Consider the following 23,490-nt stretch of genomic DNA (forward strand, 5'->3'; position numbering starts at 1 on the left):
TGACAACCATGGTATTGGTGTGCATGTAAGAGTTCCTGTCACGATCCTCATCCACAATGGCAGCTGATCAATTGAAATTATGGGAGTAAGAATGAGAACTACACAAAACATAATTTACCTCTTAGCAAAAAATAATCCAGAGCAAAGAGATACAGAAACTAGTGATCACCAGGTTGCTGCAGCGAGACTGATTACCGTAACATCCAAATCCACCAAAAATAAATGGAAAATATATCTATTTAAACAAAAATGAGATAAAAATGTTGTAAGCTCAGACCAGATGTGGCTCAAATTCAAAGCAACAAATGCAACAGATTTAGAGATTTCTACCAAATAAATTAGCAAGAGACAGAACAGATCCCCCTCAGTACACAAAACAGGTCAGAACATTGTTACAGAAAAAGCATGCCAAATTTAAAAGAATGAAAAATTTCAAAGACTGGCAATGTTTTACAGAAGCTTGTAATTTAGCATGGACTTCAGTATGATATGCTTTTAATAGTTTCCACAACAAAACTGTCTCGAAATTGGCAGAAAATTCAGATAGATTCTGGTTGAATGTAAATTACACAAATAGCTAGACACAATCAATACTTCCACTGTGCAATATAATGGTAATATTACTGATGACAGTGCCAATAAAACAGAGTTACTAAATGTTTCTGAAATTCTTTCACCAGAGAAGATGAAGTTAATATTCCAGAATTTGGATCAAGAAGACCTGCTGACATGAGTAACTTAGAAGTAGATAACCTCAGTCTCACAAAGCGACATAAATCACTTAATAAAGGCAAGTCTGCTGGTCCAGATTGGATTTCTTTCAGAGTATTCTGATAGAATGGCTCCATCTTTAGCAATTGTATGCAACCGCTTGCTCGATGAAACACCTGTACCTAAGAAATGAGAAGTTACAAAGGTCACGCCAATACACACAAATGAAAATAGAAGCAATCTGTTGAATTACAGACCCGTATCGCTGACAATAATTTGCAGTAGGATTTTGGAAGATATGCAGAGGGATCTCATTAGCATGCTTTCCAGAATAGTACATCCAGTTTTGGATGCCACAGTTCCAATGCATTAATGAATGCTAAAATAACTTTTTTTTATACATTCTCCCTCCCCACTTAGTGCTTTCAAATTTAGCAGTATTAATACTGTTTGACTGCTGCAACTTTTGCCATAAAGAGTTCTGGGAGTGATAGAAGTACAATGTTTATGGCTGTGGGGTGAGGAAATGAGCTATTAAGTGCCTGCAACTTTGCACATCATGCAGATTATTTCCTATGGTACTAATGAGGCATGGAAGTAGTTCATATATGTTGGCAGTACCAGTTGCTCTTTTACTTTTACTGACATGTACTAATCGAAGACAGGAGCAAAATTGTAGTGGCCAAACAATAAACTGAATATTTGTTAGCATGTAGCTCAGTCGCTGCTGTCCTATGTTCATGTTTAACATTTGGCTGAAACTCGGTCCATGATTTTTTGTGTGGGATAATGTACAAATGCATCATAAGACAGTGAGACAGTTAATGAACAAAGAAGAGTGGAATGTTATTCATGTAATGGACAAAAATTCACACATGAAATGTGTGGATATTGCACAAAAACAACATTCCTCCATCATCATTAAATACATTAGTGAGCAAACAAGAAATAATTGAAGCATGTGTTTGGAAGGAGGAAATGCCAAACTAAAATGAGTGTGTGATGTTAAGTTTCCACAACTTCTTGCATTTTTCAACCGAGACACACTATTCTTTCTTGAACTTGTTAAAATGGATAAAACAAGCTCATGCTTCGAACATTTCAGTTAATGGTACTGTGGTTCATACTAAATCACTATATTTGGTGCAAAACATGGTACTCAGATTTCAAAGTCCACTGGTTGGATCAAAAGATTCAAAAACCAACTTGAGAAATGACATAATTTAGTGTGTAAATATGAGGCTGTAAGCATAAACATTGAAGCTGTTCAGTGATGGAAAAGTACTTTTCCATCAATCATAGAAAGGTACAGTTCTAATGATGCACTTCATGCAGTTGAAGCAGGCTTAGTTTTTCACCTTCTGCCTAACAAGACTCTTGCGTATTTTTTATTTATTTTTCTCTGTGAACTCATTATGTTTTCATGTGGATTTTAGTTTGCTTTTGTCTTTCACTATTGGTCCTACTCCCTCAGATTTCATCTTTTCCCCCATACTTAATCTGTTTCATCCCTCTTGTGATTTTTTTTCTTTTCTCTACAACTACTCACTCCTTTCATCTGCACCAATATAGAAAAATGTCACTATCTGTAGCCAGAACACAGCCGCAAATACTGTTCCTGGATTGTTACGTAACTCATGGAATCTCCCAAATAGCCTGATCATAAAATTACCAATCTCCGGCTGCAACCTCTCCTCCACAATGACCTCGACCTGTTCAAACTCTGTCAGCCCATAGCCCTCACTGACATAGTCCTGCAAAACCGTGGAAATCAGGGCCAAACTTTCTTGCATCACATCCTCTGCATCCTTAAAATTCTTGTGCTCTGAAATTGCAAATTCCTGCATCCCATCTACCAGATTGACTCTCTTATCCCCCAAGAACTAGAGCAGCATGTACAAAACCACCTCAAAGAACTCTCCAGCAAATCGATTCTGCATTGGACTACCACTGTCCATCGTCTCTACAAGAGCCTCCATCAAACCTCCCCCGCATCCCCTCATAGCCTGCAAATCCTGTCTCACAGACCTACATTCACCTCACCCTCAGAAACTCTCTCTCCCACTCTACCAGAACCCAGAACCTAGCTCAAACACAACTATGGACCTGTCCTCCAAAAACTTCAGTCCTACAGAAGTTTCAGTCCTTTCCAAAGATCTTATCTTTTACGCCACTGCCAAATTCAGTCATATTAGAATTGTTAAAAACCTTCTGTCTTCCCAGTCCATACAGTGGAAACACTTTTGTGCCACCAACACTACCAATCAGACTCAACCCAAAACCAATGTTGAACTCCTCTATCCAACTGTGATCCACAACCACTGCCCCCAGATCACCTTCCAGTATTTCCTACCATTAAACCTTGCCTTACCATAATTTCTCAAATCTGTAGTGTGGAAACCAACCTTACATCCACATAAAGAACTGCAGTCCACCACCTAAAAAGTGACACCAGTCTTATAATCCTACCTTTTGACAAAGGCTTTAGCACCTCTGTGATTAGGAACTGCAGGTATTGCTTGGCTGAAGGACTCCACCAGCTGTCATATACAGCCATCAACAAACCCTGCCATATTGGCCCTATTCCAGAAATCCAGCAGGATTTCCAGTCCTTCCTCAAATCTTTAAGCCCATCTGACAACCTCTCACCTGAGTCCACCTTCTCCTCACAACTACCATCCCCTGCACTTCTACCTTTTACGTGCTTCCCAAAGCCCATAACACAACCACCACGATGCCCCATTCTGAGCAGTTACTGAGCACTCACAGAGAGATTCTCTGCTGATGTTTACTAACACTTTCAGCCTATTAACTGTAACTGTAACCTACCCTCCTGTATAAAAGCTGCAAACCATTTCCTCCATTGACACACTACAGTTCCTGTTCCTTTACCACCCGGCACCCTGCATCTTACTCGATGTGACTTTCCTCTACTCTTAACATCCCCTATGCCCATGGCCTAGCCACTAAGAACACTACCTCTCTCAATGACCAACTGACTTCAAACCGACAACCTCCTTACTGGTCACCATGACCATCTATATCCTCACTTACAATTACTTCTCCTTTGAAGGCATCACTTAGCAAACAAATCCATGGTGCAGCAATGGGCACCCACATGATTCATCTAGAAGAATCTTTCCTAACAACCAGAATCCTAAATCTCTCACACGGTTCAGATTCATTGACGACATCTTCATAATCTGGACAGAGGGTGAGGGCACCCTAGCCACATTCTTCCAGAACCTCAATGTATTCTCCGCCCTTCATTTTACTTGATTCTCCTCAACTCAACAGATACCTTCCTCAATAATGACCACCTCATGGATGGCTACATCAGTAACTCCATCTACATCAGAACCTCTCTCTCACCAACAATATATCCACTTTGACAGCTGTCACCCCATTACATACCAAGAAGTCCTTCCCGTACATCCTAGTCAGCTATGGTGATTATGTCTGTAGCGATGAACAGTCCCTTTCCAAATGTGCTACAATTCTCACTAAGGCTTTCACAGATCAAAATTACCCTCCCAGCTTTGTACAGAAACTGTGCCTTCTCTCTCTTTTCAACTACCAGCTCCCACATACTCTATGTCCAGCAATGAAGGAATATTCCTACTTGAGCCAGTACCATCCAGGTCTAGAGTAACTGAATTACATTCTCCACCAGGGTTCTGACTACCTCTTGTTGTGCCCTGAAATGAGGAATATCATACCCACTATCCTCCTCACCCCTCCCACAGTAGTATTCCAGGGCCCATTGAATTTAACCAATGCTCTTGTCCATCTATACATCTCTGCAATAGACTTATTGCAAGATGTGTCCCATACATCCTCCCATTACTGTCTACTCTAGTCTTGTTACAAGCATCTCCTACCCCCATCAAAGGCAGGGGTACCCCTGGAAGCAGCCACATGATCAACAAAACTAAGCTGCGCCCACTGTGCTATTTTCTACATGGGCATGACAACTAAAGCTGTGTCCTATGTAAGCATCAGAAGTGACTGACAATGAGTTTCATTTGGATACACTTCAATCCAGCAACAAGCAGCAGCATCGGACAAAAAGCTTGGGTGTCCTGCATGCGAGTGACCGTCTCGCACTACAAGGTGGCTGCTTAGAGCCGACCAGCTGTTTCTATAAAACAGTGCCCCTAAACTGTAGAATACTGTAGATGGAGAGTAAGGCTGCAAAATTAGCTTTACGTAGGAAAATAAAGCGAAAAGGAATTATGTGCATGAAATTTACAAAGGGAGGAATCTCCATGGAGAATTCCATAATTTATATCATCAACCACAAAGATCACCAGACAAATTCTTCGAATACACGTGAACGAGCGGAAGAACATTCGACTATCTCATCGATAAATTAAAGACAAATGTTTTTTACATAATCAAGATCTTTTAACAGTCAATAAATGAGGAAGAATGACTGACTACTATAAATGTAAAGAATGAGCTTAGCGAACAAGAGCTATCTGTGGTGTAACGGTACTGTTCCCGGTTTATGGCGAAAGCTACGGAAAGGTCCTGTGCTTGATCCCAGGTACTGTTTACATGTTAACTGACTCAGCTTCAATTCTTAAGTTTTATTACTGTTTACACTGCATCGCTAAGTATATTTTTAAGGTCTTGCCAAAGTACTTGATCTTTAAGTATACACACCTATCCCAGTATAACACATATAAAATTCTTAATAAATTACAATGAACAACCATGAAATTTTACAGATATTTATGATGTGAATGTAATTCATCAGCGGGCCAAGTGTTTCAGTTAATCTAAGTAGTCTGTAAAAGTACAGCATACAAAATTTTTGAAAGGGAAGTCAAACTTTTTCTGAAATGATTTGTCTAACAGTATGAAATAATAAAATATTAGGGAAACGTTTGATGTACCTCAGTTTTTGTTCGTGATTTGGAGCATCATTCAGAGGCACATAGAATGTTTCTCTGATCTATTTATTTCTTTTACACAAATCATTTTAAAAAATATTTGACTGATTTCTTTTATTTTTTATTCAGAAAGCATGATCTTACTGACTCCTCATTTGCCTTTCTAACGTCTTCTTCTCTTGAAAATCCTAACTTTGATATTTGATTTTGAGGAAGCCTTTTTGTCATTTAAATACTGCACAAATGTATCTTTTTATGTGCCTTGAACAGACAAACTTTTTGACACTTCATTTACATAGCTTGGCAGCAGCTTTTCATAAAATTTTTCAATTTTTCCTCAACTCATTAAGTTTTCCTTAATTACACCGATTACTTTCAAGCAGGTAAATATTTTCATGCAAAACTAGACCTCACACTGGTCACTGTGATATTCTGTTTGCCTGTTTCTCTCTTTGTTTGGCTCTGAAAATTTGGACAAAACTTCATGTGTAATTTATAGGGAGTCTTGTTTTCGAGCTGCTCAAGCATTTACAAAACGGTTTTGAGTGTTAATCATACTATAAAATAGTCTTTTCTGCATGCTGTCATTTCCAAAAAATCATCGTTTTGATATCTTGAACCATTTATGAGATACGACGATTTTTACGACCACTTGATTCCCGAAGCACAGCAAAGGATTTGGACGCACTGCAAGCGACCCATCTGCGCATATAACAACCAATCTCCCAAGAATCAAAAAAGATATCATTCCGGTCTCAACTTTAAATACAATTCAGATATATTTGTTACATTTCATACACAATAGTGTATGGCCTTAAATGAACTATGTGAAAAGTCTACTCAATGTGACTTTACCACTGCAAATTCTTAAAAATTTCATGTAGCCATGTACTCAGTTTCGTGCAAAACAGTAACTACAATGAGTAACGAAAATAAATTCAGACCTTTGTTGAGCAAAGATACCAGGCTATAAGATGCAGAAGAAACAAATTTTTTCACCAAATAGTTTTCTTAAAATCGGATGATAACTCTTTCATAGCTGCCATCGTGTCCACTCCACTGCTTTGCCGAGGAGACACATGGCTCTCGCTCTCGCTGTCATGCGTGCTGCAGTGACAAGATTCAAACACGTTTGAATTCAAACATCACTAGTTGTAGCAGAGAACAAGCAGTGCCACAGACATCTCCCGTGTAGAACACTTCTGTAAACACACCTGCGGTGGTGTTTCATCGTTTGAAGCTGTCGTCCGTTGTTGGTCACTTCTGCCGCTTATGTAGGACATGGCCTAACGAGCTGGTCCTCATGAATGGCCACCAACAAACTGCGTCCAAGAGACAACTGGACCACCCTGTTGCTGAACATGTTGACCAATGTGATATGCTACGTTTCAGTGACTGCTTCATGGCCTGTGCTATTTGGATCATTCCTACCAACACTATCTTTTCTGAATTGCAGAGGTTGTAACTCTCCCTACAACACATCCTTCAATCACATAACATTCCTGGCATCAATCTTTACTATCCACCTACTCATCCCCTTCCTTGTCCCCACTGCCTTCTAGTCTGCCAGTCTGCCAATGAAGCTACAGTCTCTGCTTCTCCACTCTCCCTGTCTTTCCCACTCCACGCCCCTTGCCTCGTCACAGCCTCCTGACCCTGCACCTAGCAGCCCTATCCTGTCCCTCCACCCCGTCCCTGCACACTCTCGTACAGGCTGCGGATCGTCTTCTCCCACTCCCCACCCTTACCCTGCTATCCCTTCCTCTCCATGCCCTTGCCACCTCCTTATACCCACCACACATGACAGATTGCTGCTCACATCAGACACAGTCACACTCCACTGTAGGGCTGTAGTGGCCAAAGACAGTGATTGTTCGTAAGTCAAATATGGCTGATATTCCAAGATCTCCAAATACCATCTGAACAACAGTTGTGCCATGACTGTTGCATGATGTACAACATTTTCATTTAGTGTCAGTGGTCTGTCATGAAAGATACACATAATTTTGCAGTGTGTAGCTATGTACAAACAGTAATGGAAATCATATGGTTCATGCATGCTTTTTTATGTGGTGATCATTGATTGCATCAGTCATTGTCCTGGTGACCATGGCCTGTGATGTACAAAAGCACAAAATTCTATTTGCTGTCTGATCAGATACAAGCCAACTGGTGCACCAAGGAGCCACTGCTGCAGTTCAGTTAGATGATGATGGCAAACCGAGGGTGCTTCAGTATATTCTCATGCAGTTTGCTTTTGTGGGTGTGCTTTATAGTTTGATTATACATTACCACCATAAGAGATAGTGATCTATCGCTGCTGAAAGTACTTCCTTTGACAGCACTTATTATTCAGCCATAGATAGGCAGTCACTATGGGCCTAATTTGCTGATGGGTCCTCTCCCACATGATTTAAGGAACTCGGGGACTTAGAGGGTAGTGGCTGATAAAATCAAGATATTTCCAAAAGGTGGCCATGGAGAGATTGAGAGCTCAAGCTGAGCAACATACCCTGATCAGCCAGAACATTACGACCACTGACATACTATTGATATAAACCTGTCTAGGCGATAGCAGCATCACTTAGCGAGGAATGACTGCTTGTCAGAAAATCGCACGGTGCGTGTAGTATCCGTGAGCGTGCTGTCTGTTTAGATTGGGGTAGGCGTGTTAGCTATCTGAGTGTGACCGAGAGCAGATTTTGATGGGTTAGAGGCTTTGCACGAACATTTAGAAAACTGCACAACTTATCAGGTATTCATGGAGTGCTGTGGTGACTGTCTTGAACACATTGTGGAACCAAAGTGAAACCATGTCCAGATGTCTTGTGGTTCGGGAACCACCACTCATTACAGATTTCAGACATCATAGGCTGGTGGCAGAACTAACATAAGACTTTAATGCTGGGCAGAGTCCAAATGTGTGTGAACACACAGTGCACTGAAGACTCCTAACAGTGGGTCTCTGCAGCCGACAACCCATGCCTGTGTCAATGTTAACACCACAACATCAGCAACGAAGACTGAAATTAGCACGTGACCATTGGCTCTGGACATAGGTACAGTGGCAGAGCATTGTGTGATCTGATGATTCGTGATACGTTCTTTGGTCATCATACTGATGGGATGGCATGAATTCGACATCTTCAAGGGAACAGCTCCTTGACAATTTTACTGCAGGACAGAGGCAAACTGGCAGTGGCTCCATTATGCTCTGGAGAAAATTCACATGGGCATATGTGGGTTCAGTGGAGCTTGTGCAAGGCACCACGATGACCAAGGAGTGTCAGACATTGGTTGCAGACCAAGTACAACTCTTCATGATGATCATGTTTCATGACTGCAGTGGTATTTTTCGACAAGAAAATGCACCGTGTCACAAGGCAGAAGTGTGATAGAATGGGTTGAGGAATACTGTAACAATTTCCAGTTGATGTGCTGCACCCCCCCCCCCCCCTCCCCCCCAACTTACCAGATCTGAACCCGATCAAACATATCTGGTGGGATGTGTTTGAATGTGGCATCAGAGTGATTGATGTGGTGTCAGAGCTAAGAGCTAATTGCCCTCCTCCTCAGAATTTACTGGAATTAGTTGACTTGAGTGTGCAGACGTGGTGCCAACTCCCTCCAGCGACCTACCCAGGCCTCATTGCTCCATGCCACAAGAAGTCACAGCTGTTATCCTTGCCAAAGGTGGACATACTGGCTATTAGGTAGATGGTCATAATGTTTTGGCTGATCAGTGTATCACATGAGATGGATCCTGCTTTTGGTAAACAAACAACCTTTGAATATGTTTTGTTGTTGGCTTACTCCAGGAACTGTCCTTACATGCTCCACATTTGTCACTGTTCAGTCACCAATGCAAATGATTTTAGATTTCTTTTATAATTGACCATGAAAAAGGAATTGCTAGATTCTCCTGGATATTGCATTATCTCCGTTAACAATATGCCATTGTCTCAAAGATCCTGGATACCCTAGAGGTCAAGATTAATAAAAGACTTGGAGGAACAGACTGACCACTTTTATACAGTAAATTGTATTTTTAAGCTTCATCTGTATAGTATTGAATGTGAGAACTGTAATGGTGCAGTTATATTCACACAAGGAAAAGAACTGAAAGGTAGTATGCATGTTCATCTGAGATGCTGAAAATATATTGTCACTTTCGCTGTAAATAATACACTGATGAGCCTAAATGTTATGACCACCTTCTCAAAAGCATGTTGGTCCATCTCTGGAAAGCAATTCAGCAGTGATTCTGTTTGCCACGGATTCAGCAAGTATTTGATAGGTTTTCTGAGGTTTGTGGCACCAGCTGCCTACACACATCACACACTTGCTGTAATTTATGAGTGGCTGGTTTGTGGGCACAGAGCTGGCACCCGATAGTGTCCCAGTTGGCTTTCATCAGATTCAGAAAAGCTGAATTCGATGGCCAAGTCATCGCTATCATGCTCCTCAAACCACTGCAGCACAATTCTGGGCTTGTAACACACAAAGTTATCCTGCTGGGAGATGCCGTCACTGTTGAGGAAGAAATCAACCATGAATGGCTACAGGTGTTGGTCACTAATAATGTTCATGTAAAACTTCCTGACAAACTAAAACTGTCTGCCGGACCAAGACTCGAACTGCAGTTGTTTGCCTTTTACGGGCAAGTGCTCTATTGACTGAGCTACCCAAGCACAACTCACGACCCGTCCTCACAGTTTCACTTCTGCCAATAGCTAAGTGGATGGGTTGTGATTTGTACTTGGGTAGATCAGTCAGTAGAGCACTTTCCTGCGAATGGCAAAGATCCCTAGTTTGAGTGTTGGTCCGGCACACAGGAAGTGCCAGGAAGTTTCATATCAACACACAATCCACTGCAGAGTGAAAATTTCATATTGGAATGTTTGTGTGGTCCGCATCTGTCATGGTGCCTTCAGTTGCTATCACAGGTCCTATGGAAGCTCAGTAGAATGTCCCCCATAACATAATACTGCTCCCACCGGCCTGCACCCTTGGCACGTTGCGTGTTTCGTGCAGCAATTCACCTGGATGACAGTGTGTCTAGACATGACCATTGATCTGGTTTAACACTAAATGGGATTCTATCCAACTAGGCGATGTGATTCCATTGATTCACGGTCCAATCTTGATATCCTGTGCCCACTGCAATCACAGTTGCTAGTGTTGGGTCGGCATGGGAACATGTAGGGGTCCTCTGCTGCAGAACACCATGTCCAACACTTTGTGCTGAGCAGTGTGCTCCAAAATATTTGTGCCTGCACCAACACTGTACTCTGTCATCAGATCTGCCACAGATTGACGCGTACCCTACTTTAGAGAGCGGGCGTGCCTCTGGTCCCTATGTTCTGTGATGTGGTATGGTCATCCAACTTTTTTTTCCTTGTTGCCCGCTCATGGTTTCAGCATTCATCAATCAGTTTTCGTAGATGGTCGTGACAGTAGCATGCTAACGGCTGACCAGCTTTGCCATTTCTGAGGTGCTCGCTCCCAAGCACTGGGCCACAACAATCTGGGTTTTGTCAAAGTCGCTTAAGTTAGTGGGTTTCCACATTTGCGCCACCTATTGTCACTAGAATGATTCCTTATTTGTCTCTGCTCCACTCAATGCTTCTCTTACTGTTTCATGTGCCCTCAGCACCACCAGGCAGCATACTACCTCATGATGAGCAGTGCTCGTAATGTTTTGAATCATCAGTGTGAGTGATGTCTGCCTGCAAATAGAACATACGAGGCAGCACAAGTAATGAAAAAAGAAACAGTAAAACTACAAATTTTATTGCAGTTTTGGCAGTCTGATTGCAACTCGTGTATTGTTCCTAGCAGTTATGTTTGACAGATATTTTCTTTTCAGATATTTGAAAGATTTTCTATCAGCATAAGATGGCAATCAATTCTTGTCAACATCATTTCTGATGTGAAAACATATATAGTATCTGTAAGAACAAATCTGAAATGAATTAGTAATAGACCACAAAATTTCTGTGGAAATTTATAGGGTTGTCCTTCCATATCTTCTGCCGAGCTCTCCATTTTGTTCTGCAGGATAGATAGGAACTAGCTGGCCTAATTTAGTAATCAGCATTCATTCACATAAAGTAATTTTAAGAAAAAACACAGAAGACTTAAATTATGATATCCAAACAGGAATTTCAAATGTTAAATACGTATATAACAGATATATATTCCTGAAACTTACAGATACTATTCTAAATATTTACTTTATGTTCTTGTTTTACAGGGTAGTAACCATAAGATATCTGACAGACAAGTGGATTTCACTTTGAAAAAAGAAAATGATGGCTGGTGGCCGCGACTTACAGCAAAACCTCAGAAACCAGCATGGTTAAAGGTATTGTATCTGTTTTTCTGAACTGTTTAATAGCAAATTTATCTGTGTATAAGAATAATGAAAATTCCTGGATGAAACAATATGTAAAATAAGGGAAAGACAACCACCCACCTATAGCGGACTGATGTGTGGAGCACAGAAAGCAGTATTCACACTAGCTTTTGAGCTGTTGTCCATTTTCTAGTAAAAGCACACACTTTTTTTTTGGTCATCAGTCTACTGACTGGTTTGATGCGGCCCGCCACGAATTCCTTTCCTGTGCTAACCTCTTCATCTCAGAGTAGCACTTGCAACCTACGTCCTCAATTATTTGCTTGACGTATTCCAATCTCTGTCTTCCTCTACAGTTTTTGCCTTCTACAGCTCCCTCTAGTACCATGGAAGTCATTCCCTCATGTCTTAGCAGATGTCCTATCATCCTGTCCCTTCTCCTTATCTGTGTTTTCCACATATTCCTTTCCTCTCCGATTCTGAGTAGAACCTCCTCATTCCTTACCTTATCAGTCCACCTAATTTTCAACATTCATCTATAGCACCACATCTCAAATGCTTCGATTCTCTTCTGTTCCAGTTTTCCCATAGTCCATGTTTCACTACCATACAATGCTGTATTCCAGACGTACATCCTCAGAAATTTCTTCCTCAAATTAAGGCCGGTATTTGATATTAGTAGACTTCTCTTGGCCAGAAATGCCTTTTTTGCCATAGCGAGTCTGCTTTTGATGTCCTCCTTGCTCCGTCCGTCATTGGTTATTTTACTGCCTAGGTATCAGAATTCCTTAGCTTCATTGACTTCGTGACCATCAATCCTGATGTTAAGTTTCTCACTGTTTTCATTTCTATTACTTCTCATTACCTTCGTCTTTCTCCGATTTACTCTCAAACCATACTGTGTACTTATTAGACTGTTCATTCCGTTCAGCAGATCATTTAATTCTTCTTCACTTTCACTCAGGATAGCAATGTCATCAGCGAATCGTATCATTGATATCCTTTCACCTTGTATTTTAATTCCACTCCTGAACCTTTCTTTTATTTCCATCATTGCTTCCTCGATGTACAGATTGAAGAATAGGGGCGAAAGGCTACAGCCTTGTCTTACACCCTTCTTAATATGAGCACTTCGTTCTTGATTGTCCACTCTTATTATTCCCTCTTGGTTGTTGTCCATATTGTATATGACCCGTCTCTCCCTATAGCTTACCCCTACTTTTTTCAGAATCTCGAACAGCTTGCACCATTTTATATTGTCGAACGCTTTTTCCAGGTCGACAAATCCTATGAAAGTGTCTTGATTTTTCTTTAGCCTAGCTTCCATTATTAGCCATAATATCAGAATTGCCTCTCTCGTCCCTTTACTTTTCCTAAAGCCAAACTGATCGTCACCTAGCGCATTCTCAATTTTCTTTTCCATTCTTCTGTATATTATTCTTGTAAGCAGCTTCGATGCATGAGCTGTTAAGCTGATTGTGCGATAATTCTCGCACTTGTCAGCACACATCCACACAGATACCCAATTATACACTGACATGGCTGCTGTGAGACTATTTATTGATCATCGAATATTGAAAGCACTTGCCGAGGTTGATGGAGAGGGGAGACAATAGGGAAGATGCATGTGGTATGGAGGGGTTAGTGGGGTAGAGTGAGGCAGATCTTTTGACAAATGACTTACTGGCTGAGCAAGATAAAAGATGTTCACAGGGTAGAGCATATAAGAGATATAGAGTGAGGGGAAAGGGGGGGAGGGGAGGGAGGAGAAAAAAGAAGATGGAGACACACAGGGGAGAGAGAAAGGGAGACCGGTGCAAAGGGGCGAGAGGGGGGGGGGGACGTTGTGGTAGAAGGCAGTACACAATCGGGACAGGGAAGTAGCAGTGTGGATGAAAAAGAGAAGAAGTAAGGTGAAGCAGTTGGAAGTTAGTGGAGATTTAGGCCAGGGGTTTGTGGAGATATAGTTCCCACTTGTGTAAGTCAGAGAAACTTGTGCTGTAGAGGAGTATCCAAGTGGCCCATGTAGTGACGCAGCTGTTGGAAGTCATGCGTAGTGTGGTGCATAATGTTCAGCAACAGTGTGTCCTAGTATGCGGTTCGTCACAGTTTGGCAGTGATGACTAATGTGCGTACCGTATTTACTCGAATCTAAGCCGCACTTTTTTTCCGGTTTTTGTAATCCAAAAAACCGCCTACGGCTTAGAATCGAGTGCAAAGCAAGCGGAAGTTCTGAAAAATGTTGATAGGTGCCGCCACAACTAACTTCTGCCGTCGCATATATGTAGCGCTACACAGGCATCCTTTGTAGGCACAAAGATAAATACTGGCGCCAAAACCTCTGTGTCAGTAAATAAAATTTAAAAAAAAAATTGGAAGACGAGCTTTTTTTCTCCGCCCGAGTTTCGACCACTGCTTTTTCATACACAATCCAACAAAGTAAATACAAATTCCGTATTGTCCATCTTCGAATTTCAAAGTACTACGAAAATCCGACTGGTAATACTGGGATTTTTGTCAATATGGCCAGCTCTACATTCTGAATTTTTTCCTACCTGTGAGAAGAGATGGTTGCTAATAGGAACCTGATGAAATGTGAATCACATGCAGTATTCTCTTCACCATAAGAATAATACGAATATAAACCTTTTGCCATGTATTCTTTCGTGTTTGCTTCTATCTCATTTAAATCCTGTCTGCCAAATAAACTACGAAACTAGAGTGAGACAACAGCAAACGCGGAAGAATATACGTATCGTGTCATGTTTATATTCGTATTACTCTTATGCCTAATAGTGATACAGTCAGAAATGAAGCACGGCAACTGACTAGATTTTTAAATCTAAGATGACTAATTTCTGTGCAGAATTTGATGTACTAAAGAAGCGGCCGCAAAGATTTTCAAACGGAGGAAAATTGTCGCCAAACTCTCGTTCAGAACATGTTCTATCATACGCAGTCTATTATTTGGTTCTTGTTGATCATTATCAAAGAAAGCAGCAGTCTAAGTAACAACAAATAGCAGTCTCTTGCCATTGTTTCGCTAATGAGACGATTCCTCTCTTTTTTAAATTGTAGGCAGCGGTAGCGCGCACAAAAGCCTGCCATGCCGCGAGCAGCGACAGGCCGTAAACACGCACTATCAGAATGCGACAAACAATGCATGACACAGTATAGTAATGCATTTTCAGCTTCGAGTGACTGACGTTAACACCTATAACATAGAAAACGGCACTTATCAGATCAAAGCAAAATAAGCAATCGATTCAAACCAGACGAAGCACGTGAAAAAGGAAGGGTATCCGTATAAATACGGACGGAGCGCCTGACGCATAGCAATGGCTACCTGGTAAAGCTTAACTGCTAAGCTTTCGACTCGAACCAAACTACTGTAGCTGTATCGTCATTCATTCGACCTAAATTGTGTCTCATATTACAATGGACCAACTTTGTTTCGATTTGGAAGTGCGGCCTAAAACTTTTCTCTCCCCTTGAATTTCGAGTCTCAAATTTCAGGTGCGGCTTAGATTTGGGGATTTTTTTTTTTTTCCTTTATTTCGAGTCTCATTTTTCAGGTGCGGCTTAGATTTGAGTGCGGCTTAGATTTGAGTAAATACGGTAGATAGTTTGTTACTTGTCATGCCTACATAGAATACTATTCAGTATTTGAAGCATAGCTGATATGCAATGTGGCTGCTTTCATATGTGGCCCTGCCTTTTATTCGGTAGCAAATGTTTGTGACTGGATTGCACTGTGAGGTGATGGATGGGTTATGGAACAGATCTTACACCTGGCCAAACAGAAGGGTGCACGATTGGGAGCAGGACTGGAATAGGGATGGCCAAGGATATTCTGCATATTATATGGGTGGTGGAATGCTACCTTGAGTGATGTTGGTAGGATTTAGGATAGGCATGATGAAAAGTGATGTGGTTGAGCATTTCAAGGACGTGCTGATACTGGGTGATCAGAAGAGAGCTGTTTGGTGGCTGGTTAACAGGTCTACTGGTGTCAAAAGAAGAGATTGAAAGGGATATCTGTTTATGGATGAGTTGGGTAAGGTATTGTCTGTCAGTAAAGGCTTTCTGAGGTTACTGGTATATTTCAGAATCTTTTACCTTTCACTACAGGTGCAGCTGTCCTTGCCATGGGTCGAGCTCAAGAGAATAGGGTTATGGAGGAAAGAGAAAAAGGCTGTCATTGCTGTCAGTCCTGATCGTGAAAATGTCAATGAATGTGAACCAGACAAAGGGATTTAGGTATTGACTGGATAGGAAGGATTCCTCCAGATTACTCATAAATAAATTGGTGTAGCCTGGTGCTATGCTGGTACTCATGGCGGTACCACAGATTTGTTTATAGATTTGGTTTTCGAAAGCGAAATAATTGTTGGTCAGGATGCAGCTGACTAGGAAGATTAGAAAAGAGTTGGGGGGGGGGGGGTTGGAATAGGGAGGACATTAGGGGATGTTGGTATACAGGGATATCACATCCACAGTGACCAATAAAGAATCTGATGATAATGGACTAGAACTGTGGAGAGTTAGTGAAGGAAGTGGATAGTGTCTAGAATGTAGGATAGGTCTTGGACAATAGTTTGGAGATGTTAGTCAACAAAGGCAGAGCTTCATTCTGTGGGAGCATTGTTCCCAGTCACAATGGGATGACCGGTAGGAAGACATGTGGTCTTGCATATGTGGATTAGGAAGATGGGAGTGTGATGGGTTGCTGCGAAGAAGGAGATGGCTTCAGGTGTCTGGTTTTTAGACTGAACTACGACCTTGAGGAGCTGCTGGAAATCATGTTGGATTTCTGGGATGGGATCAGTGTCATAATTTTTGTATGCAGAGTAATAGGAAAGTTGATGGAAACTGTCATTATGATTCATGACATCTGTGGTGGAGCCTTTGTCTGCAGGAAGAATGATAACGTCTGGATCGATTTGCAGATTAATAATAGCAGTGTGTCCCATAGGAGTGATGATGTACTCTCTGGGAAGGATATAGGAAAAGAAGGTGAGGCCAAGTCAAAAATGAGGAATTCCTGAAAAATTACAAAGTGATGGCTGGGTGGAAAAGGAGGAGGATCATGGTTAGATGATGGTTGGGATTATTTTAAACATGTCTCTGTGTGTCCATATTTTCAGAGATGGTTGCAGGACTTGGTGTTCGATACAGGATGTCAAATGAAACCCTTTCCAGCTGTCTTGTTTCCATACTTATTTTATTTGGCTACCAGTTTCAGTGATTTACTACGCCATCTTCAGGCCCCTGACCAATGTATAGGAAGATTCCACCTGGGTTCTGGTCAAAACAGGGGCCAGCAATACTGGTAGTAATAGATTTCTACTTTCTATAGCCATCACTTTAACCATCGTCTGCCAACTTTTGCCAGCAGAAATCTTCTAAAACCAGTAATGCTGGGCCATGTTTTGTCCAGAACTGAGGTGGAATCTTCTTACACATCAGTCAGGGCCTGAAGATGGCATAGTAAATCGCTGAAACTGGTAGCCAAATAAAATAAGTTTGGAAACTAAGCGGCTGAAAGATGTTTCATTTGACATCCTATTTTAAACAAGATTCTATGTGGGATTTTGGCTGCCTGCTGTCAGTGGGGCTGTAGTGAAGAAATGTTTCTTCATCAGGGAATGAGTAAAAGAAAGAAAATTGTTTACAGGGCTGGCATGATTAAACTTAGGTTTTGGGCCAAAGGCGAGGCCTTTGAAAATTTCTAAGTATTCTTCAAGGGTCAGAGTTTTGGGAGAACAATTGACAACAGTGTTATTGGACATGTGTTCAGGAGCTGTGCATTTCATGTGGGGTGGTGGGGGTTGAGGAACTTTAGAGGGCTGTGGAAGGCAAAGTAAGTCAGTACGGCACTTTAGGGACCTATGAAGGCTGACAGAAAGGGGGGGGGGGGGTGTTTGGATCAGAGTGGTAGGCTCATTTTTGCTATCGGTAATCCCAAGCAAACATAAAACATAAGTAGCTGGGACAGCTTCCACAGATGGTGCTGCGAATGCTGTTCCAACTACTGAAAGTCAGAAGTTGCTATTGCAATGATAGCATTAAGGAAACTATTTTCAATAATGAAAAATCAGTATTATCGCAGGGTTGTACATTTGAGTGTCTGTGTGGCTGAACAAGTGTACTTTTTCTAGAAAAAGAGCAAAAGCTTGAGAGGTAATGTGAATACTGTTTTCTGTTTGTGTTTCTATGCTCCACACATCATTCTGCTATAAATTTATCCATGTATTATGTTAAAGTCAGTTGAGACATGGTATTGCCTTTATTCTAGGTATTAAATTACAAATTAATGAAAATCAAACCAGAGACTGACAGTCTGAGAACTTAATGCTATCAAAATTCATTAGAGAAAACTGTAAAATTATATGCGAACAGAGTAGATAGTTGATTCCTACTTTCAGGAAACAAATTTCGAAGTACTGCCAACATTTAAAAGAAGAAAAATGTTTTTTCTGTATTTTGGAACTGTTGGTTCTTAGAGATATGGGTCTCTCATAACATGGATTTGAACAACCTGAATCTCCTAGCCAACATTCTGCAACCTATTCCTCTTTCCTTCCTGAAGTAAGGAACTCACAGTTCTGAAAGATAGAAAAAGTTTCCTTCTACTTTTAAATACATTTCTTGTAAATCTCTCTTCCAAATGACCCACACAAATAGTTGCAATAGGCAAAGTATCTAATCATAAACTCTTTTCAAATCTTCTTGTTTATTTCTGTTTTAATAGGCTGCTTATTGTTATTGTCCATTCCAGCCTTTTAATGGTCCATTCATTAAAGTTAAAAAAGGCTAGTATTGCCAGGCTTGTATGTGTAGCATCAAAACTGCAACTAAAGTCATTAAGTTTTGATCATAAGTGTGGATAAAATTTGAATTTAAATAATTCTAGCACCTTTGACCATATAACAAAAATTATCAAGTTCTTAAATTGTTTTCTAGATGTATTCAGTGAATCTGTTGCTTACAAAACTTGGCAAAAGGAAGTAAACAATAACTTGTGAATGGATTACACCAAAAGTAAAACTGTCTAGTGCTAGAGACAGATTCACAAAGAGCGAAAATCTAACAAACACCATAATTTTGTTAAATGCCATAAACCTGTATTCAGGAAAGGTCTACTGGCAGGAAAAAAAAAAAAAAAAAAAAAAAAAATCACAAATAATAAACTCGTACTCCAATACAGAAAGGAGACAAAAGTAGTGAGGTCTGTTTTTCAGTCACAACTAGATCCCAAATTCAAAAGTTAAGAGATTTTGAAGGATTTGGAAATGATATACCTAGTTAATCTTGTTCAGATGTCAGATGGTTTCAGTGAATTCTTCTTAAATGCAATAACATTGGGTGTAGACATGACTGCTGATCGAGACAACATACATTTCATATGTTTGTAAAACAATTAGAACATATCTTTCAACAATTTGAAAAATCATCAAAGAGACATGGAAAAAATTACACTGTCAGATGTGACAATATTGAAAAGGATAGTTGTTACTCCCCATATACCAGAAACGCTGTCACAGATAACAACTCAGCATCTCCATTTTTTGGTGAGTAGCAACTGTCCTTTTCAATATTGTCATTATTTCACCCTAGTTTGTCCATTGTTTGATATTGTCAGATGTATTACCCCTATCTGTAATCAAGGGTGATTCTGATATTGTTTCACAACATCTGTCTATTATTATAAACCAGTTCTTCAGGAAGGTTGTTTTCCAAATGTGCAAAATATGCTGAGATAAAAACCATTATTCAAAAATAGATCAAGAGAAGTAATGGGAAATACCAAGCTCTTTCTCTTCTGATGGACTTCTTGAAAGTGAAAAGATTGCAGCAAAACAAATTAAAGAAATTCACAATGTATGACATGATTTTTTTAACACCAGAAAGTTTTGAAAATATAATAGAAAAGCTTGATCCTGGCCCATCAAAACTGGGTTGCCATAGCAAGACTGAATATTGTAACCCCCAAATCCTCAAAAAATAAGCGAAAAATAAACCTATTCAGAAAAGGAGATGATAATTCACTTGATGCCTCCTGAGAGACGATCTCCAGTCCTTTCAAATTAATAATATAAGTGTAGACCAGATGTGGGACACAAAATGGGTTGGAACATTGTTGCAGGAACAACGAAAAAGTCATGCCAAGTGTAAACGAACACAAAATCTCAAAGATCAAGACTTCAATGCAAGATGGTTATAATAGTTTCCACAATGAAACTTTGCCTCAAAAGAAAATCCAGAGAGATTCTGGTTGCATGTAAAGTATACTAGTGGCAAGACACAATCAATGCCTTCTCTGCACGATAGCAATGGAAATACTGTCAATGACAGCGTTGCCAAAGTAGAGTTACTAAACACAGCATTCCAGAATTCCTTCACAAAAGAAGACAAAGTAAATATCCCAGAATTCAAAACAAGAACAGCTGCCAACATTAGTAACTTCGAAGTAGATATCCTCGGAGTAGTGATGCAACTGAAATCACTTAATAAAAGCAAGTCTCCCGGTCCAGACTGTATACTAATAAGGTTCCTTTCAGATTAAGCTGATGCAGTAGTTCCACACTTAACAATAATATACAACCACTCGCTTGACGAAAGATCCATACCCAAAGACTGAAAAGTTGCACAGATGCACCAATATTCTAGAAAGATATTAGGAGTAAGCCAATCAATCATAGGCCCTTATCATTAATGTTGATATGCAGCAGGATTTTGGAACATATATTGTGTTTGAACATTATTAATTATATCAACGAGAACTGTCTCTAGACACACGGTCAACATGGATTTAGAAAACATTGTTCTTGCAAAACACAACTAGTTCTTTACTAACACAAAGTTTTGAGTGCTATTGACAAGGGATTTCAAATTGATTCTGTAGTTCTGGATTCCCAGAAGGCTTTTGGCACTGAACCACACAAGCAGCTTGTAGTGAAATTGTGTGCTTATGGAATATTGTCTCAGTTATGTGACTGGATGCATGATTTCCTGTCAGAGAGGTCACAATTTGTAGTAACTGCTGGAAAGTCATCGAGTAAAACAAAAGTGATTTCAGGTGTTCACCATGCAGCATGGCGGGCTATAAGTTGCATCGCGTTGCGTTGCGTAAATGTTTGCTCACTGTCTCTCGTCGTAGTTTGTACTTCAAAAGTTCCACCTACCTCAGTACAGCATCTGATCACCAGCATGTTTCTCTGCACACACAGACACTGTCCAGACAATGTTAAAAGCAGCATTGAAGAAAAACACTGTCAATACTTAAGTTTGCAAAGTCCGCATAAACTCTGGTAGCATGCTATCCTGTAGTATCTTACAATTTCAGGTGGAGGGCGATTGCATCTCTTTAGAAAAATGGCAAAATTCTGCAACAAGTTCTTCTATTTCTTTAGGTTCAAAATTAAACACCTGCCACCAGCCCGTATTTAATTAACGAATAATATCGCTGTCCTCAGCTCACAGTTCATACAACCCAGTATATACACAAGGCAGCCAGGAATGTACTTAAGTCCGACCCAAATTATTATGTGATTTACAGTCATTACTCTGCTACAATATAAAAGTTTCACATTCGGTCATTTTTCAGTGGATTTTTAATAAAGAAATTGCTCACCAAATATTCCACAGATGAATATGAAACATGCCACGCGGAATTCTACAAAGGCCGAAAGTTCACACATGTTTATCTTTCCAATAGATCACTTCACAAAGCTCAGATTTTCACAATCCGTCCATAAATGCAAGTGCTTTCACAGCAGTACAATCGAGATGCGAAAAACCAATAACTTCTTCATTTTACTCATAATGTAGACGGACACTTCCAACATGACCTGCACGTCCAATAGCTAGCCAGCGACTGACTGAATGCTGCTCCTTCCAGGGCCTGTAACTACTTGCAGTACATGGGAACTGCTAAACTCTGATTGGTTGATCAGCATGACCAACTATCCTTGGACTTCTTTCTCACGCTAAAACTGTCTTCTGCCAATCAAACTTCACAGATGCATTTATGTCACTTCGTCATGCAAATATTGTATTGTATGTTAACCGGGGACCTATAAATGACGGAGAGGCTCTGTCCCTGCCGCAGCCACAGTGGTCCACAACCTCACGACGACTACCGCAGTCCAGTCCCCCTCCGCTGCCCCGCACCGAACCCAGGGTTATTCTGCGCTTCGGCTCCCGGTGGACCCCCGAGGAAACGTCTCACACCGGACGAGTGTAACTTCTGTGTTTGCTTGGTAGAGTAATGGTGGTGTACGCGTACGTGGACAACTTGTTTGCGCAGCAATCGCTGACATATTGTATCTGAGGCGGAATAAGGCGCTCCTTCCCGCCCGGAAAGCTGTGTCAGACCGCACGGCCAACCGTGCGTGCGGGCATGCAAATATTAATAAAATGTTTAAAACAAAACCAAACAAAAAGAAAACTAATCTGGGAATTTATTTAGAAAACTATTACTTTACAAATGACTATTCTGGCTGCCTTCTTACAAAAGCAAGTATCCTTAGACATACGTGATCAGCAAGGTGGGGAAAACACAGCTTTCCCATGACAGTTAAGTTACGCTGTACATCATATAATATTGAATCTTTACATATGTTCCACATAAACTTTCTCACTCATTCTCATTTACTCATACAGCAACACATTAAACAAATACTGATCTTTTCTGAATTTTATATTATGAAAATGAAAAATAGTTAACATTTTTAATTATGAAAATTCAAACAAATTGACTTAACGTTTTGCAGTAATGATTCGAAATGATACTAAAAGACAAACTGTTATGAATCCTAACTGACTTTAATCTTACAAGTGTCCGTTTGGGGGGGGGGGGTTAGGTAATTTCCTCTAACTCTGGAAGTATGCCAGCTAGAAAGCTGAGATTTTTACACAATCTTCTTTTTAATAACAAAGTGCAGTATATTGACTTTTAACTAAATTGAATAATATTAAGTCTCGGTCGGGCACACAGTTTTAATCTGCCGGGAAGTTTCATATCAGCGCACACTCCGCTGCAGAGTGAAAATCTCATTCTGGAAACATCCCCCAGGCTCTGGCTAAGCCATGTCTCCGCAATATCCTTTCTTTCGGGAGTGCTAGTTCTGCAAGGTTCGCAGGAGAGCTTCTGTAAAGTTTGGAAGGTAGGAGACGAGGTACTGGCAGAAGTAAAGCTGTGAGTACCGGGCGTGAGTCGTGCTTCGGTAGCTCAGTTGGTAGAGCACTTGCCCGCGAAAGGCAAGGGTCCCGAGTTCGAGTCTCGGTCGGGCACACAGTTTTAATCTGCCAGGAAGTTTCATATTAAATACTGTTTATTTAGATTCTTAGAGGTTGAATATTTTGTCGCTCGAATTGACACAGGTACCGCTTCCCATGGCTAGGCTAGCGACTGGTGCGAATGTGTCACACTAAGATACAAGCGGCTGTTTCTATCACCACCAATGGCTCCAAAGCTATGAGCTGTTCTTCAAAGTAGTGCAATAAATGCTGTTGCAT

At 40.6% G+C, this 23,490-nt stretch overlaps 1 protein-coding gene across 4 annotated transcripts in view; it reads left to right on the top strand.

Annotated features, from left to right (window-relative positions):
* LOC126094450 (very-long-chain (3R)-3-hydroxyacyl-CoA dehydratase) overlaps positions 1–23,490 on the top strand; it is a 174,466-nt gene that overhangs the window by 92,487 nt on the left and 58,489 nt on the right. For all 4 annotated transcript variants that reach the window (XM_049908821.1, XM_049908825.1, XM_049908822.1 and 1 more), the window contains exon 4: positions 11,866–11,976. In XM_049908821.1, the coding sequence (XP_049764778.1) occupies positions 11,866–11,976 (111 nt within the window). The remainder of the gene's footprint in view (positions 1–11,865; positions 11,977–23,490) is intronic.

Source organism: Schistocerca cancellata, chromosome 8 (genome assembly GCF_023864275.1).
Source record: "Schistocerca cancellata isolate TAMUIC-IGC-003103 chromosome 8, iqSchCanc2.1, whole genome shotgun sequence".
NCBI classification, from domain to species: Eukaryota; Metazoa; Arthropoda; class Insecta; order Orthoptera; family Acrididae; genus Schistocerca; species Schistocerca cancellata.